The following is a 17,494-nucleotide window of genomic DNA, read 5'->3' as shown; positions in this document are numbered from 1 at the left end:
TAACAGGGTGGTTGACAGAAGTAGCCCAAAGTTTGATGCCGACCACAGTTTGGGCATTCATCATTTTTCTCTGTTTTGTGGGCAAAGAAGTCCTTTCTTCAACAGGAAGTTCCCCGTGTCCCCAGCTGCAGCAGATCAGCCTAGTTCTTTAGAAGCCAGCAGAGAGAGCTATTTCCACCGATACCTTAGTTTTTTGGTTTAAATAATGATCATCAGAGCACATGGATTCCTGCTCCCTAAAATAAAGGCACATCAAGGCCTTGCATTGAGAGATGCTTGGCTCCTGTGTCTGTTTGGGTGCCAAATGTAGATGTGGGAGCTTAACGTCAGACAACTGACTTAAAATGTTTAGCCCATTGCGTTAAATTAAAAGCGCTTTACTCAGGAGAGAGAGGAGCTGTGCTGGGTTCTCTGCTGAGTTTCCTTTACATCAGGAAAGCAGGTTATTCAAGGTTGCACTTCATAGTTTAATAATACTATTGTCTTTTTTTGTGAATCCTGCATTTCATTTATATGTATGCTGCTTTTCCATTTTCCATCCAGTTCATGGATCGGCTGAAGCTGCTCTTGATGCCTCTAAAACACCAGCCTGACTTTATCTATCTACGTCACGTCCCGCTGCGCAGGGTCCATCTGTTCACGTTTCTGCAGGTGGTGTGCCTGGCCCTCCTCTGGATTCTCAAGTCAACTGTGGCTGCTATCATATTCCCTGTCATGGTAGGTGATGTTCTCCTTCGCCTTTCCTGGCTGTGCCTCCCTTTCAGAGCCTGGGCCTTCCACACACAGGCATATGCTCCCTCAAACAGGCAAATCGAATCCTCTTGCAGTAAAATCCCTAGGCTGGGACTCTGAGCTCCGTTCATTATACTGATATAAGACTGCACAGGGTGAATGTTCTCCACATCCTCTCGGTTGCTGTGACTGCCTTCACATAAATCCTCTCGAAGAAACAAGCCTGGAAAGTTAATTTTTTTCCAGAAAGGTGTAGTTAGTTTTGACCGTCCCTGGCTGCCAAGGTTAGATGTGCTGTGTTTTGTCCTTGAGCTGCTTGAATGAACGAGAGGTACACAGTTCCGCTTTTTCAGTCCACACCAGTGTGTGTACAGAAAATGTCTCCCTTGCTTTTAAATAAAACAAACAGGCAAAGAAAAATGAGATGGTAGGGCTGTGATCACTGCTCAGATGAACGTCAAATAGAGGGGAAGTATTGGTTAAATCAAGAGCAAGAAAAGGAGTGTCTTTGTTGTCTTTTTACTCAAGTTCAATGTTGATTGCTGTGTTTCACATCTAAGGTTGCTATATATGTTTGTAGGATGCATGTCCTCTAACAGTGGGTATCAGAGTCATGTTAAAAGATCTTTCGGATGATGAATGATAAATTATTGATCACACAGAACTATTTTATAGATATACCCTGTGCAGCCAGTTCCAAGGCAGACCGAGTCTCAAAACCTTTGGCCATTTACAGGTGGTCTGCAGGTGGTCACTGGAGCAGTTCAGGTCCAAAATGAAGCAGCAGAAAGTGGACCCTGCTCTACCTCTGTACCTGACCTATAGCTCAGCTAAAACAGCTGGGAATAATGTCACCTTACAAACAAATGTATCCAACATGACCACAGCTATGTGCACAGGCGTTCTACAGAGCTTGATCTTTGGCTTGGAGATAGGTCAGACTGCTGCAAAGTCAACACTATATGAAGCTCCCTTAATTATATTTGGGCCAAATCCTACACACACACACACACCGGTTTCAGGTTTATGAATGTGTAAAAACTCAGTCATGGGTGCAATTACAAATTGCAGTGCTTATTTAAGACAGAGAATGAAGGAAAGCGGAAAACAAAACAAGCACAAGCATTTGTTCTCTGGTGCTGGTGAAATTAGAGGAGAAAAGATGATTCAAGTAAAAAACAAAAAACACAATGGGACACATGCTGGGACACATGCTCATATATAAAGATGTTAAAAGTCAGCAGTTCACATGGACATGCTGTTCCATTCCATTTTTATAGCTGTGCTGTGCTGTTGAAAGCTGAATTTAAGATCTGGAGACACCTCCTCTTTGCCCATAATAGAATCTGAGCAGGCTGTAAGTTTGCTGAAGTTTGTTATAATGATGCAAACTCAGTGGAGGTACACTGACAACTTAGATGTAGCAGGATCTGATGACAAAACCTGACTTATTTGCACTTGTGAACAGGAAGACTATGAACTTCCAATTTGACTGTGAAGATCTAGCCAATAGCCAGCTCCCTCCTTACTTGTAGGGAAAGCACTTTTAATAAAGAAGTAATTTATAGTGGGATAATCATGGGTGTCCGCATGGCATCTTTCCACTCCACGAGTAATTTTTCATTTCTATAATCCCATTTTATGTTACGCAAGTAAAAGTTTGAGATCCATTTCTAGGAATAATTGTGCCATTGATCCTCACTGCTTGGAGCAAACTTTTCCATCTTAAAATCAGTCTTCTGTTGCTTGTAGGAGTGGGTTACATCTTTTTATAGCTAAGCTGAGCTTTTGGTCTGTCAGTGCACATCTTGGTATACATCTGTTGGTGATGTTAAATTCAGCATAGGCATTGACACCTATTTCAGGCATATCCCATATTTTTCTCCCTACACAGAAAAATCTTTTCCTTCAGTTTCTTGCAGCCACAATCCCAGCAAACTTTATTCTGTAAATTCTGAGCGCACACCTAGGCTACTGTCTAATTTTTAAAGAGTTGTTATATCTAGAGAAGTGGTGAGAAAAAAGTAAAGAAAATTACTCAGGCTGCCCTTGTGAACCTGTATATTTGGCTGAATCCCAAAAATAAATGAAAATATTCATCTTGGGTTGATAGTTTATTTCTTTGCCTGATGCCTGTCAATTTGTTGTTAACGATGACCTTTGTCTTTACAGGAGCAGTAAATGGTTACCTTACTGCTTCTGTACGTTGCTCCTGTTTATTCTGATGTAAAACACCTGCTTGAGGCCTGACTCGGTTCCAAAGTTTAGGTTTTCAAGTTGAACAACTGGAATATCTCAATCACCTTGTTCTGTACATGTTCATTTACAACCAGAATTGAAGCGTTTGGGATTATGAAGCAGCATCAACACGAATGCAAAGAGTGTTCCCAATTAAAGGTAAAATGTATCTCAGTGAGAAGTCCTTCTCTGCCTTTTCAGATCCTGGCACTTGTAGCAGTCAGAAAAGCCATGGACTACCTCTTCTCCCAGCATGACTTAAGCTTTCTTGATGACGTCATTCCAGAAAAGGACAAGAAAAAGAAAGAGGACGAGAAGAAGAAGAAAAAGAAGAAGGGCAGTCTGGACAGTGACAATGATGATGTAAGGAGCTTTTCTGCTTTTGTCAAACTACTCATTTCTAGCTAATCCTGGGTGATGGTTCCAAGCCCCTCTCCAGCACTGGGGGTGGGGATTTCCCAGCCTCTTGAAGCAGACCAGCACAATCCTTACCTGCTGCAGCAAATCGCCCCCAAACAAAACTTCTTTTCAATGTTGCCTTCCCTTTTCCAGATGTCACCAGCCTGTGGTAGGTGGTACTTGCATTGCCAAGAATGAAATCACACTTTCCACAAGAGCCCTAGATACCTGCTGACATGTCATTCCCTTTACTAGAATGCCTTTCATCACCCTGCCTTGTTCATCTTTCCCTCCCTCCTCTGCCTTTCTCTTCCCCCTCGTTGTCTCTTACATTTTAGGAGGAGAATGGTTTTCGCAAGCAGTTCAGATGCTTCTGAAAATATCCTGTTTTTCTTTTTTTATTTTTTTAATTACTCTTTTTAAAAGCACAAAAAGATAAGACTTGTCATGTTGCAGGAAAGGCGTTTGTTAATACTCCTGACCTAAACATTTAAAAAGCATACATGCCCTTTCTGCTGTGCACTCTGCTCTTTGCTCCTACCTTAGGTTGCAGCATGCCCTGAAAGAGTGCAACTTAGCTTGCTAATGTCATTACTAAGTGTGTTGACCTGATTAGACTGGATTCATGTGCCTTAGAAAATTCTGCATTTTATTGTATACGTAATAAGATGAAATGTAGTTCTTGTGCCTTTAAACATTCTCCTACCCAGGCCTAATACGAGCTGAAATTCTGTAAACTTAAATAGAAGTGCTGAACACACAGATTATAGAGCACTTCATATGGCAAGTGTAAACTGCCTTTGGAGAGCTGGCTGCCTCAGTCAGCACTATCTTTTGCTCCAGCTGGAAGACCATGTTACAAGGGCACTAGGTTTTATTAATGATGAGCCACACAGAGGGTACTGAGCACAGTGTCAGTTCTGCTTGTGTAATTGTCCAGAGTTAATGAAGAAAGACTTTTCCTGTGGTTCAGACAAAGGTAAGATCACCTGAAGCTGGAAAATACCAAAATTTCAATGTGGCAGGAGACATAAATGACAAGGGATCACACCCTTGGGAGGAGGAAGTTAGCAGGAAAAGTCAACTGCCCCTTTCTCACATGTTCATGCCCAGCTCCCTCACCTGCAGCCAGCAATGCCCAAGTTTTGAACTCCACTGTGGTGTGGCAGAGAAACAGCAACATCAGTTGTTCATCTGCTTGCTCCCTGGCCTACTTAATTGGCGCAAAGTGGATAACAGCAACCTCAGGAAAAGGGAATTTCTGAAGTAGCAGCTGCCAGACCAGTGTATTTGTCAGGAGCATTTCTTACAGTGAAGCCTGAAGGAGCGTGTGAGCCATGGTCAGCTGTGGGAAGTACTGCTGCCACCACACTGTAAGGTCATAGGTGCTGCAGTTTTTTGTCCTACTGTGTTTGCTTTATTTCTAGTGTGTATTATCCGTATCCTTCCTACACTGAGCAGATCTGCCACATTAGCCCCACTTAGGCAGGCAGGTGAGTTAGATGATAAATTCAGTGTCTTCAAGAGTAACAAGGCAGCTCTAGGAGTTCCTCTGGACTGTTCCAATGCCTGGCCTTACCCAAGGTTTGCAGGACAGAAAGCGCAACCACGATCCAGGTGGAGAACAAGCCGTAACTCAAGTCCCTTATGTGAGAGCTGTGTAACACCTCTGCAGATCTGTGTTAGAGGCAACAAAGTCAGACTGTTCCAGTGAGAAAATATACAATGGCTTTTCTATAGAGAATGTATGCTGTATAAATCAGAACGTATACAGTAAAAGAGACAAAGCTAGGAATTTCATAGGTGAAGGTGCTGTGATGTAGGAGGTAGCCTGGATGCACTCTTTCTTATTAATCAGGCTGAATCCCAACAGGGAAGACTGGTCCTATTTCAGACAGCAAGCTCCCCTTTCCCTTCCTTCCTGGCAGTCACTGGTCATTAGTCTCCTCTGTTCCTGCACTCTTTTTTCAAGAAGCCCTGTGGACCCATCCCTGTTAGCAGTGCAGCTCCTGATAAGACTTTCAGCCCATCTTCGTATGCCTAACAGGGAAGGCAGGAGCTTCGAGCATCAGGAAAGCTCTCACATAAGAACATGCTGATGACACCCAAGACATGCACATTAGTGGTGTCACATCACCAGGAAACCACATGCACACATTCCCACACTGTCCCTCTCAGCTGGGTGAGACAAGGTAACAAATGTTTTGTCTCTTCTATTAATCCAGTGGAGCAGGATTCAAAAACTCTGCCACTTAAGTTTCAATGAAGTGCCTTCATCTCCATGCTACGTTGCCCTGTGGTATGTGCATTTATGTATTGCTGTGTGTAGCAAGCAGTTCCTTGGACAGGCTTCCTTTTCATTTCAATGGCTGTCATTCCTGCAGCACCTGGAAAGCCGAGGTCATGGGTTTCCTTCAGTAGATAAATTTGTACAAACCAAAATGAAAGTCATTCTGCTGTCCATAGTGAACAGTCAACAAAGGTTTAACTCCATTCCTTCGGTATGACTGATCTGAATCCAGCAGCATTGTATCCTGAGCTATGGCTCCTGTATCTATGGTATGTTTTAAGCTATATTCTGTCTTCTCAGGCTTTTAATGAATTTCAGGTACAGTACTTGATCTAGAAGATGATAGAATTGATGCAAAATGTTGGTTCCTAACTGTTCTTATTTTTTTTTCAGTACTTGCTTTTACCGGCTTCCTGAACATAAAGCACTTGACGATATTGGTTTGATTGTTTTCACCCTTTCTGCTCCAGAAATATGCCCCCACACAGTTAGGACTGTGGGATTTTGCAGGCAATTCACTGATTAGTTAGCTGAGTGAAGAGAACTGCTGGGCATTGCTAATTCAAGTGGTATTAGGTAAATGAATGCAGCAAAACCTGGCATTAATGGAGACCACTCTCTTAGCCTGAGTTAGGACTCACTGTTAAAGTTCTCACTGGGGGGTTTGCTAGCAGTCAGGGGCAGTGAAAAAAGAGCTGCAAAGAAAGTTTTTCAGTAATCTCATCATGCTCCCTCCAACTTGTTTTTACAAAGTATAAATTAGTGAGACTAATTGCTGCATTTGCCTAAGCTTGTACGTAATGGAAAGTTGAGCACCTTGGTTTTCTCTCAGATTTTATGTCCAAAATGCATGATCTAAGAAGGGCCAGCAATTTTTTATTTTATTTTTTTATATTGGGATGGTATATTTAATTTAAGAGCCAAAAATGATGTGTAATAGCCTCTTCTCTCCTTTGGGGCATTTTTGCCAACCACAGGCACTTTCTTTGTCTCTGTTCATTTTACACAGTCAAGTTTAAAGCAGACTCCAAGCACCAGCACTGTCATTCTGCAGGTCTTCTATATCAAAAACATATACCAAACTATAACTATACCAAACCAGTGATATGCTGGAAAGATTACCTAGCTCTTATGCTCATTTACAGTATAGCTCCAAACGGATGGGGATTTGGGATGGCTTTATTGCCTCCTTGGGTCTTCTGCTGAATCTTTTTTTTTTATTTGAGCTATGCTTATCCCTAGGCTGTTTAGAAACAAACAAAAAAAATACTTGTGAGGAAACATTCTCCTATTAATTATACGATATTGCACTGGATGTCTGTAGCATTAAAAAAAATACAATAATCCAGGGAGAAAGATTAGAGATTCTCTGGCTTCTGTAATGTTTTCCCGCCCTGACTTTAGGTCTTCCTTCCTCCAGTGCAGTGTTATGCTCTGTGCTGTGTCTGGTTCTCTCCAGGAACAAAGATATGTTAACATTTCTGGCATATATCACCTTAATTTCTTTGCCAAGTTAAGCAGTATCAGCCCCTCTTTGGTTACGAGACATTATTTAAAAAACAAATCAAACTAGCCCAGTAATTCAGAGTACCTTCTAAGCACAAGCAAGTGCATTATTAAAGGCAGTGGGGCATAATCATGGAACTCCAGGGGACACTGTGGTTATGGTGTGCTGACGATTTGAGCAAAACCTTGCTGAATTTAGCAGAAGGGTGTCCTGGAGAATGACTAGCTAATGTACACCATTTTTTCTACACTTGTAACTCTTGACCGGTTTGCCGTATCTCCTGTGTGGCTGGGATTATGTGAATTTTTAAAAGGACCCTGGATCTGATAAAAAAACAATCTTATTGTAAATACAGGTGTAACTGAGACTGGGTCTGACTTGACTTAAATAAAGAGGACTTGAAACAACACAGCTTAAAGAACCTCTGCCATATCATGTCTGGCACTCTTCCTCATAGAGCAGTTTGGAAGGGAAAAAAATTACAGAAAGTCCAGCTGTAATTTACAGAAATCACAGCAAGATAAAACTCTGTGATAAGATTTCACAGAAGCCAGTGCCCTTTCATTTCTGCGTACAAATGCATTTTAATCTGTATTTCCTGCAGCCAACTCCAATCTGTATTGGATGGTTTCTTACAAACTGGTTGCAAAGGAGCTGGTGAGGTGGGGAAAGGGAAAGATAACACTTAGACAACATTACTCTTTCTGTTTTATGTCCATAGTTTGAAGGAAGAGGGAAAGTGGAGTGCAATAGGGAGCCAGTGAAAACGAGCAGACCACTTGGCTGGAGAATTCCTTTTTATTCCCCCCTGTTTTTCCTCCTTTCTCATTCCTACAGAAACAATATGAAGGATAATTTTAATTTGTGGGAGACAGTAAGAGAGCAGTGGAAATTTTCTAAGACCTTTTACACGTTTTTTTCACAGTCTGACTGCCCCTACACAGAAAAAGTCCCAAGTATTAAAATACCAATGGACATCATGGAGCAGGAACCTTTCCTAAGTGATAGCAAACCTGACGACAGTGAGTAGAACTAACCTATTGCATGCCTGTGTGACTCTGACTTGCAGTACGAAAAAATACAGAGAATTAAAAAAAAAAAAAAAAAAAACCAACAAAAACCTTTTCTATTACTTCCAAAGTGTTTTTTTTTTTTCTTTTTGAATTTCCAGGCCTCTGGTTTTGGCTTTGTTTTTATGTGTTTTTTGTTCTTTACAAAACATATGTTATTCCTTCTGGTGCCTCCAGCTACTAACACGTCTCTTGGTAACTTCCTCTCTCGCCTCTTTAACTCCCCCATCTACTCACTCCATTTCTGACCTTTGCCATTTTGTGTTACCTTTGCTGATGGTTTGCATTTATTTTTTCTCTGAGCCTAGTGTTCTGGATTTGCAGCATGTCTAAACTGCATCGCTGTCTCATTACTGTTTATTTCCTTAGGTTCCAAGCAATTGCAAAACTCAGCACTTTAAAAGAATAATTAAGCGAGTCCTTGATCTGCATTATGTGTTAAGCAGACAAGGCAGTGATCATGTGACCATTAACGTATTTCCCTTCTTCGGTGATTTGCTTTTGTGCTATTGCTTCTTTTTAATTACCTGTCTTAGTATCCATGGTTGATTATTATAATCTTCATTTTCATTTTCACTTCTCATATTTTAGTCTTTTAAGTGAGGAATCAGAAATAGCATCCAACTTCAGCTTTTTTGCCTTTGCACTGACCTCTGAAAATACTGTGAGCAACGGGTTCAATCTTGAGATAAATATGCTGTTTTGTCATGAGGTGGGAGTGGAGGAATGAGAATGATAGTAATGTATCAGTGCTGGTGATAAGATTTCTAGCAATAAGACCTAGAAACACAGGTCTTTAGATCCCTTAATTACCATTTGTGTTTAGGAGCTGATACCTGACTGCCTTCGGTTTTGGTGGCATTTGGCAATCCCAAGCAGTGAATTGTGGTTTTAGATAAAAGAACACTTAGAGATTAACATTCTAAAATGAAGCCAAAGAGAAAGATGATTCCTTTACTATTTTCATATTCTTTGCGTTTTACTGGCAAGTAAAAGAAAAGGACAGAGAACAACCTTGAACCAAACAGATCCTCCTCTTTTTTTCTGTGAAAATGCCTTGGTGCGCTAAAACCAAATTACATCCTAAATGTTGTTACACGGGATCTTATGATCAGGTACGCTGTTTTCAGCATCATTAAGGCTGAAATAATTAAGGAAAAGTTAATACTTCTGCCACAAACCTGTTCACTGGAATGCCCTTTGAGACAATAAAGGGTAACACACCCGTGTGCCAAGCAGCAGTTAGTTTGTGTATTTGTACATTTTAATGATTGGGAAATTGATTTGCTGGGTTTTATTTAGAAACAATGCAAAAAAATAAAGTCAGGCCCTTGTACTAGAGAAAGTAGCTGGAATCCATCAACACCATGGTATCACCCTAGAATATAACTGTGCTCTGAGACTCAAAGAATATTATTACTACTACTACTAACATTCAGTACTTGAGCATATTTTGCATGTTCAGAGTGCTTGACAAACACTTAATTTACCCTTCAACCACTAAGGCAGAGAAGTGGATTCCAACTGTTTCTCAATCCAAACACGAAATTCATTTTTTACTCCTTAGCTTCCCTTCAGCAATAGCAAGAATAGGATTATTATTAAAAAAGAGTACACTTCACCACGCTGGTCAGGAAAGGAAAGTGATTGCAGGCAACAAGCCACCTATTTTCTCGCAAGGAGTTTGGATGCCACAGTGAGGAGCGCAGGGTAACTAAAGACGTAGATGAAAGGTAAGTATCAAGATCTAAAGGTGCTGAAACGAGGCCAAGAAATGGAGTAATTTTCCTGAGATGGAATCTGGGAATTTCCCAACTCGGCATTGCACGCCCAGGCCCTGCTTGAGGGATTCCCAACCTCTTTTTTTGTTAGGCTGCTCCAAGCACTGCAGAGGGCACGGAAATGCTCCTGCCCATCCTGGGCTGAGGCTGGCTCTGTGGGGAAGCGCACCCCAGCCAGAAACCCTTCACCAGGCTACAGTGCAGGCCTGGTAAATACTAAGCAGGTTTTCCTGCAGTCTGTTTTTTCAGAGTGATACAGCTGCCTCTTGTGTGGCAGATGGGCGACTGCTCGTGATTGTACAACTCCATAAGTAGTTGTGTGTCTGCATGTGCAAAGGCATGCTGCTGAACGCAGCTCGCAAGGCAGTCTTTGGAAATGAGTCTCTTGGCTGTGTTGGCAGTTCAAGGGTTTATATCTTGGAGGAGAGACTTATTTTTTATTTTTATTTAGAAGCTGTGAAATTTATATGGCAGGAAGTCAGCAGTAAAAAGCACTGCAAAATACATGAGAGTTTACTGGACAAACTGAGGCTGGGCTTAAGAGAATATAAATGCTGCATGCAATGACAAAAAACGATTTTCTTTCTCTCCTCCCTGACAGGAGAAAAATCACCAACATTCCTTGAACGCCATACGTCGTGCTGATAAAATTCCTTTTTTTCAGTCACACACCATGCCAAGGTAAGCAGCCTTAAAATGCAGTTTATAACGTTTCCTCAAAAACATCTCAGCTATGCTAAAGTGTACTGAAATTAAACAAGGCAAAGCTCCTGTCCCCCTATAGGAAACTCTTAAAAAGCACTTAAGCACTTAAGAGAGTTCATAACATACAGTTTCCACATCCTAAGTTTATTACAGGCATGGCCTTACAGTGTGGAGACAGTGGAGAGTCTGCAGGAGACATAAGTACACCACTGGCCTTGCTTCAAGCCCAACTGCAGTACCAATGCCTGTTTCGGTGACTAAACCAGAAAAAAAGTTGTGGAACAACTGTGAGAAGTCTAGAAAACATGTCTACAGGGGAAAAAATAAATGAATTGGGATTGTTTAGACTTCAGCATATAAAAATTCATACAGGCAGTTCATGAATTTTGCCACAGCCTGGTGTGAAGCACAAGTGCTAGATATTTGGAGCTCCTCAGTCAATAAAATCAGTGGTTTTAACCCCCCAACATAAGTAGCGTTTGGCCCAATTCATTAAAATAATTTTATGTGATGCACAGGCCTAATGAAAAGTAAAGGTACATAGGACAGCTGTATATTACCACTGCCTATTTATCTGATATCTATATGCTGTCAATTTCAGAAAGCTATATTGTACTTGTGTGTGCTAATGAAAGGAACCTGATCCTCAGTACTGGGAGTTGGGAATTTGTTCCACTTCCAGATGTGACACTGTGTACCTTGTCCAGTAAGAACCAGGATCAGCAGTTTTCCCAGTGTATGCTAGTTGCCACTCTGTCTTGTTTATAAAATGCCATTTTTCTTTTGGAGTTGATCCCTCAGAAGGTGTATTTTTTCCAAGAGGAGGTAGCTGAGCACTGTAGAATGCATTAAGAATTACTAAAAAGCACAAAACTAGTCCATGCGCTTACCTTTCCTTCTTTTTCTTCACAGCCCTCCACGAACTCCAGTAAAAGTTGTGCCTCAAATTAGAATAGAACTTGAGCCTGAAGACAATGGTTATTTCTGGAGGAGCAAGGGAACAGAAACTACTTTGTAATTTGTCTGTCTGTTAAATCTTATATGGAATTTATTTTGTCACTAGCCAAATATTAAAATGCTCTCTGCTTCCCACCCGCATAGGTAGACAAGACATTCTGCGCTTCCCCCTCCTCCTTTACACCCTGCAGATTTCCTTTTATTCCTCCTCACCCAGTTTTTCCACTCTGACCAAGACTTGTTTTTGCCTTCTCTGTCACACGCACGCATCTCTCTCATTTTCAAGCAGAGGGCAGAATTATTAAGGATATAATATAATACCTTTGTGAAATGTCAGAGGAACTGGCATTACTTTAGTTGTGAATCAGTGTTCGTTTGTTTCTTTGTTGTCTGGCAGAACAAAACTGACCTCCAGGCTAATTCAATGTCTTTATTACACTGCTCTGAGATGCTGGAAAGTGCTGCTAATACTAACTTGCTCTTAAAGCCTGTACTTGTAGTAACACAAGAAGGAAAACTAAAAGGTACTTCACTCCCAGCACAGACAAACTATTGCCATCGTTGTAGCATGTGTTTTGAAATGTCCCTTTCCTATGCAATTTTTTTTTTTAAAGAACACTTTAATGGACTTAATCCGTCAGGTACATTGAAGAGTGTTATTTTCCTAGATTATTTTGTTTAAATTATGGGGGCCTAACCTATGACTTTTTTTGTCAATTTTTTTAACCTTTTTTTAATTACTGTAAAGAAAAATGAATTTTTCCTGCAGCAGGAAACATATAGTTTTGAGTAGTTCTACCTCTTATTTCTAGATGCCAGGCTTTCTGTAAAAATGTATTGTACCATATATAATGTGATTTTTACAAAAAAAGGAAAAAAATACACAATCTCCAGGACATGGCATAGGGCTGGATCAGTTTTATTAACACCTACTCTGAAGCATCTGTTTTACTTAGGGTTATTTTATTTTTTAATAAATAATCTAACTTTACTATGAAGGAGACAGGATGTAAGTCAAATATCTTGTGATCTAGGAAGACTCTTAAGTTTAATGGTGGTAAGTAAAATACTGACTGGTTAACAGTGTCAGTAGACAGATGCTGATTGTATTCATTGTCGATTTCCTGTGCAGTATTGTTAGAATTATTTAATTTAAAACATCCGTGTGTGCACGTGTGTGTATGTGTGCAAATGAAAACACCCTGCGTGCAGTTTAGACATAATGATGCAGCAATTTAGGAGAAAGCTGAAGGTAACTTATGGGGATATTTATCCCCAAACCCATATTCAGGAGGCTTACGAAGATCTACATCCTCCTTGTGGATTGGCAGCACCCCAAATCTATTGACCATCATGTAGAGAATTTACCCTTAAACTTGATTGCTCAGCATTCCCTTAGGTAGATTGATCCATCCATACACGGTGATGAACCACTAAGAAACTGGCTAGGCACAGTTACATGCAGGCTTTTGGTTTTAAACCAAGCAAGCATCACCTTGCGTCAGATACTTTTCTCTGTAGTGTGTACACAACGAACTTGTGTATGAATATAAACATGCATTTGGGAAACTGGGCTTCACCAGTGTTACTTTAAGTGTGAAGATTAGATGGGACGTGCTGAAAAGGGTTTATTTAATTAATAAATAAGTAAGACAAAAGAAAAAAAAAGCCTAGCTGTAAGGGCTAATTCCCAAGGGGTAAAAATCCCCTCTCCCCCTGAGGATGGGCACATTGCTTGCATGCAAGAAGTGCCTTTGCTTGCAGCAGGTATGAGATCAGGGGTCCCCACCCCCAGAAGGCAGCAGCCTGGCAGGCCCTCGCTGGTATTTGCCGCTCCCTGCATGCGGCACATTTGGGGATTAAGCAGGAAGGGGAGCAGCTTCCCATCATCGGGGGTGGGAGTTGTCCGTAAGAGCCCCCACCACCAAGCATTAAAAATGCACTTGCAGAAACTGCTTTGTAATGCCTAACGTGGTTTTGTTTCTTTTATTTCTAATTTAGTAAAAATACTAAATATAAAAGTAGCACTTAATGGCCTCCATACCTGTTGTAAAGAAACCAAAGTCCGTGCTGATTAAGGAAACAAAATTTTATCGTGGTGCTGACAGACCTTAAATGCCAAATTTTAGCATCTACAAGTAACAGCCAGTAACAGCCAGATCACTGATCAGACCTGCAGAATAGGGCTGTTCTTTTCTTTCCCAGATATGGGATCTGGTTAAATGATGCATTGATATGGACCGTAATAGCTGTTAGCCTGATCTCGTGCAAATGCTCTTTGCTGCACAAAAATGATGGAGTTGCAGAGGAGTTGGCACAGCACGCGCACGTGCACACACCTATGTACATTCCCCAATTTGTTATCAAGGAATCTAAATTTCTGCTTACCTAAATTTTTGTTTACTGTGAGAAAGCAGTGCAAGAGGAAGGGAGAGCAGCCGCTCTTCTTTGTTGCCCTGAGAGGTCAGCAAATCTAGCCCAAACCTGCTTCAGAAAGGTTGAGGAGACATCCGAAGTGGCCATAAAAGCAGCCGCTATGTGATCCCTTCTGCTGCCTGGTAGGATTAGCTGGAGGACAGATAACCTGGGAAGTGCAATGCTAACTTAAATGTGTAGAAAATGGTTTTCATTCCTTGGTGAACAGAAGTCACTGACTACCAAAGGGGAAACAGACTCAAGTGTCATGTACAGAGTACATGTGAGCTTTTACGTTTTGCCCAGACGTTTTATTTGTAGAAATCCAAATAAGGAAAGATCAAAATAGAATAATAGAAAGATTTCCTTGAGAGAGCACTGACAGAACACCACCCCCTGCCTACGGTATGCTCAAAAGGCAGCATACTGCACACATGCATATACGCACACACACAATGCATATCTTTTCATCTGCTATTACCTGGTGATTTGTCTCCACAAAAATGAGGTCTTCCACTTTTGAACCATGTTAAATGTACTTGAAATGTATTGACTGCTGATCTAGATCTTTTTCTCTCTTTTATTTTTTATTTTCTCCAGACTGAGCTGTTGTACAGAGGGTAGCAATGTTCAAGGGATGGGACAACGATTTCTGTAGTTTTCCATGTAAAACAGAACTCTGGTGACAGGAGTGGGAAATTTTTCATTTCCTGCTTCCTGACAATAGCACTTCATTGAAGGTTGTGTGTCCTTTGTTGTTTTTTCCTTTAGAAAAAATAAACCACAGAGACAGCAAGCAAGAGCTCTGCTGGCACCAAGAGACGGAAGGTAATGAAAAGCAGCCATCTAATAGAATTTGATGGGCTGACATCACCACAAGGAGAATTTTACTGCACTTTGTAGGCCTTGTGACAATAAAACTAAAACTAATTTTGGTTCAGAATTGGGTGTTTGGAGAGAAAAGGCTGGATGAGCAACTCCAGCTTCTGGAAAGGCTCCTCTTAAAGAAGAGTCCATAAAGAAATGAGCTTCCCAAAACAGTTTCTCATAGAAGTCCTACAAAACCAGGTACCAACTCAGGGCTGATATCCTGGAATCACCCAGCAAAAACAAACTGCAGATAGCTTTGTCCCAGCCCCATAAAAATGGTGATTGTCTGCCTCTGTAGCCACTACTTATTTGTCGTCATGGTCGACACATATTTGTACTCATTACTTTTTTTTTTCCTCGGAATCGACATGCACTTTCAGATACTTTTATTATTTTTAATTCTCTTAAGTCTGTATTTGCTTTGGAGGAAATAATAAAAACTTAGTTTAAAATGAAGTGGATCAAGATGGTGGAACAAAAAGGAAAAAGCAGAAAACATTTCAATATATTAAAATGATTTTTTCCAGTAATATAAAACATGAAATTCCTTATAACATTATAGTATTTTACAGTTTTATGAAGCTTTCTATTGTGACTTTTATGGAATCAAAAGATGAAGATGATGAGATATTTTAGCATTTATATTTTTCAAAATTAAATGTATACTGAAAATAAAGTAACTTTATGCATTTATTGGAGAGTCGTGGATTTTTTGTATTTATTTATTTTTTGTTACGTACTCCATTTAGTTTGATTGAATCAAGATTCCTGGATTGCCGTTGTCATCACCACTACTGCCAAGGCAAAGTGTTTCGCAGGTCCCTGATGGAGAGGATGATCACAAAGGGACCCTCCAATACACATGTAAAGAAATGTGGCACCAGTCTTCACAAACCACAAAGGGGTTTAGAACATACGTCTCTAAAAGTGTGTTTTAATGACAGAAATACTCTCTTGAGATAATTTACTGAATCTTTTGAGGGAGTAAAATGTAGTTGTTGTTCACAAATAAAGGTGGAGAGACCATCTCCATCTGAAGCTGGGACTTTTGTCTTCTCTCAGGAGCACCACTTCTCAGGAGATACTGTTGGCAGTGGATGAGAACCAGCAAACCAGACTACCTGAATTTCACACAGCCTTCAAAGAGGTTCACAGATACTTCATACAGAGTCTGGGCTTTTTTAATTTGCACTTACCCAAATGATCATTCCCTGCAGGAGTCAGAGTGTTCTTATTAATAAAACAGAGAGGGGGGGAAAAAGGTAAATACATACTAGGTAGTAACAGAAAGAGGAAGCCAGCTACAAATCCCAGTCCAATATAAGTTTTGTTTGTTTGGGGGAAGTCGTGATGTAGGCGCTCCCCAAGATGTTGGTGTCAGAGCACTGGGAGACTCTCTGACCCAGGCCCCGTGCCGCAGGAGGCTGAGTTGAAACCGGGATTGGGCAAATGGATTGAGAACAGGTCTAGGAACAGGGATGTGCCCCCTCCCATCCCTAAACCCGTGATGGTGGTCACCTTGCTGGTGCCAGGTGCTTGGTCAGTGATGGGAAACAGGTCTGATGGGCTCCTTTCTAGGGACTGGGGCATCTCCTGCTTCTTCCCCATCAACAAAAATGTAAAACCAGCTAAAAGGTATCACCTGCTGCTTTCATAGAAAGTGGTTTGCACAGGTTAATTTAACTTATGCAATGGCTTCAGGCTAAAGCAGCTTACAGGGCATTGCTGGGTGACCTATGCAGTGGGGATGTGGTCAGTCTGCCGGGCAAGCATAGGGCTATTGGAGCACAAACAAATTAACCCCCTGGTTAAACACACATTGTTGCTGGTCTTGCTCTACTCCCTCCTTCAGCCCCCTGATTTCTGCATGCAGCCCCCTGGCCCCAAAGCAGCAGCAGTCCCAGGCAGAGACAGTGCTCGAGCTTTACCTGTGTGGCCCCTCTTCCTGCAGCACCCCATTGGGGCTGCTCCTGCCCCATCATTGCCCAGGTTCAGGCATTTGGTGAGGGCTGAATTGTTCTGTACATTTTTAGTAAAGCACTCAAGGCTGTTAGGATTGAAATCATGGGTTTGGCAAGGCCTATGCCATGTATATTGTGGAATAGTGAATAGGTGAATAGTGGCAATGCTATAGAAACCTCAAATTTGGTCCTGTCTCTGCCTGAGAAGACACCTGAACTGTTTCACCAGGAGGAATACAGAGTCCCCAGAATAAAACTATCCTAGACTGGAAAACCAGTGAGAGCTTCTGCCCTCAGTGCCCGCAGCCACCCTGTTCAGTGTGGCACAGTGTCAAGACGAGCGCTTTAGGACAAGGTGGTTTGCATTGCTTCCACGAAAGCCAACAGCTCCCAGTAGTGCAATAGTTACCATCATGCCACACACCAAGATAGATAGTCACAATGAAGACTTCCGTTGCTGCTTTGTTCCCTCCAAGGAGTCTGAAATTTGTTGCTGAGTCCCTGTGAATTTTGCACTCCTCCTGCCTGCCAGCTCAGCGCTGGGTCGATGTTTTGCATCTGCCATTTGC

General features: G+C 41.4%; 1 protein-coding gene and 1 long non-coding RNA gene across 9 annotated transcripts in view; one reads left to right on the top strand and one right to left on the bottom strand.

Moving 5' to 3' along the window:
* Positions 1-15,655, top strand: part of SLC4A4 (solute carrier family 4 member 4) — a 228,399-nt gene extending 212,744 nt beyond the window's left edge. For all 8 annotated transcript variants that reach the window (XM_040556789.1, XM_040556785.1, XM_040556786.1 and 5 more), the window contains 5 exons: positions 544-717; positions 3,172-3,333; positions 8,092-8,188; positions 10,619-10,698; positions 11,635-15,655. In XM_040556789.1, the coding sequence (XP_040412723.1) occupies positions 544-717; positions 3,172-3,333; positions 8,092-8,188; positions 10,619-10,662 (477 nt within the window). In that variant the 3' untranslated portion in view covers positions 10,663-10,698; positions 11,635-15,655. The remainder of the gene's footprint in view (positions 1-543; positions 718-3,171; positions 3,334-8,091; positions 8,189-10,618; positions 10,699-11,634) is intronic.
* Positions 3,341-11,670, bottom strand: LOC121070134. Its single transcript, XR_005819918.1, has 3 exons — positions 11,643-11,670; positions 8,418-8,427; positions 3,341-3,810 (listed from the first exon to the last, which is right to left on the bottom strand). It is a non-coding gene; the product is annotated as an uncharacterized LOC121070134 (long non-coding RNA).
* Positions 15,656-17,494: the final 1,839 nt, after the last annotated feature.

The sequence above is a fragment of the Cygnus olor genome, chromosome 4, assembly GCF_009769625.2.
Source record: "Cygnus olor isolate bCygOlo1 chromosome 4, bCygOlo1.pri.v2, whole genome shotgun sequence".
Lineage (NCBI taxonomy): Eukaryota > Metazoa > Chordata > Aves > Anseriformes > Anatidae > Cygnus > Cygnus olor.
Note: the sequence above shows the minus strand (reverse complement) of the source record. Positions and strands in the feature narration are given on the sequence as shown.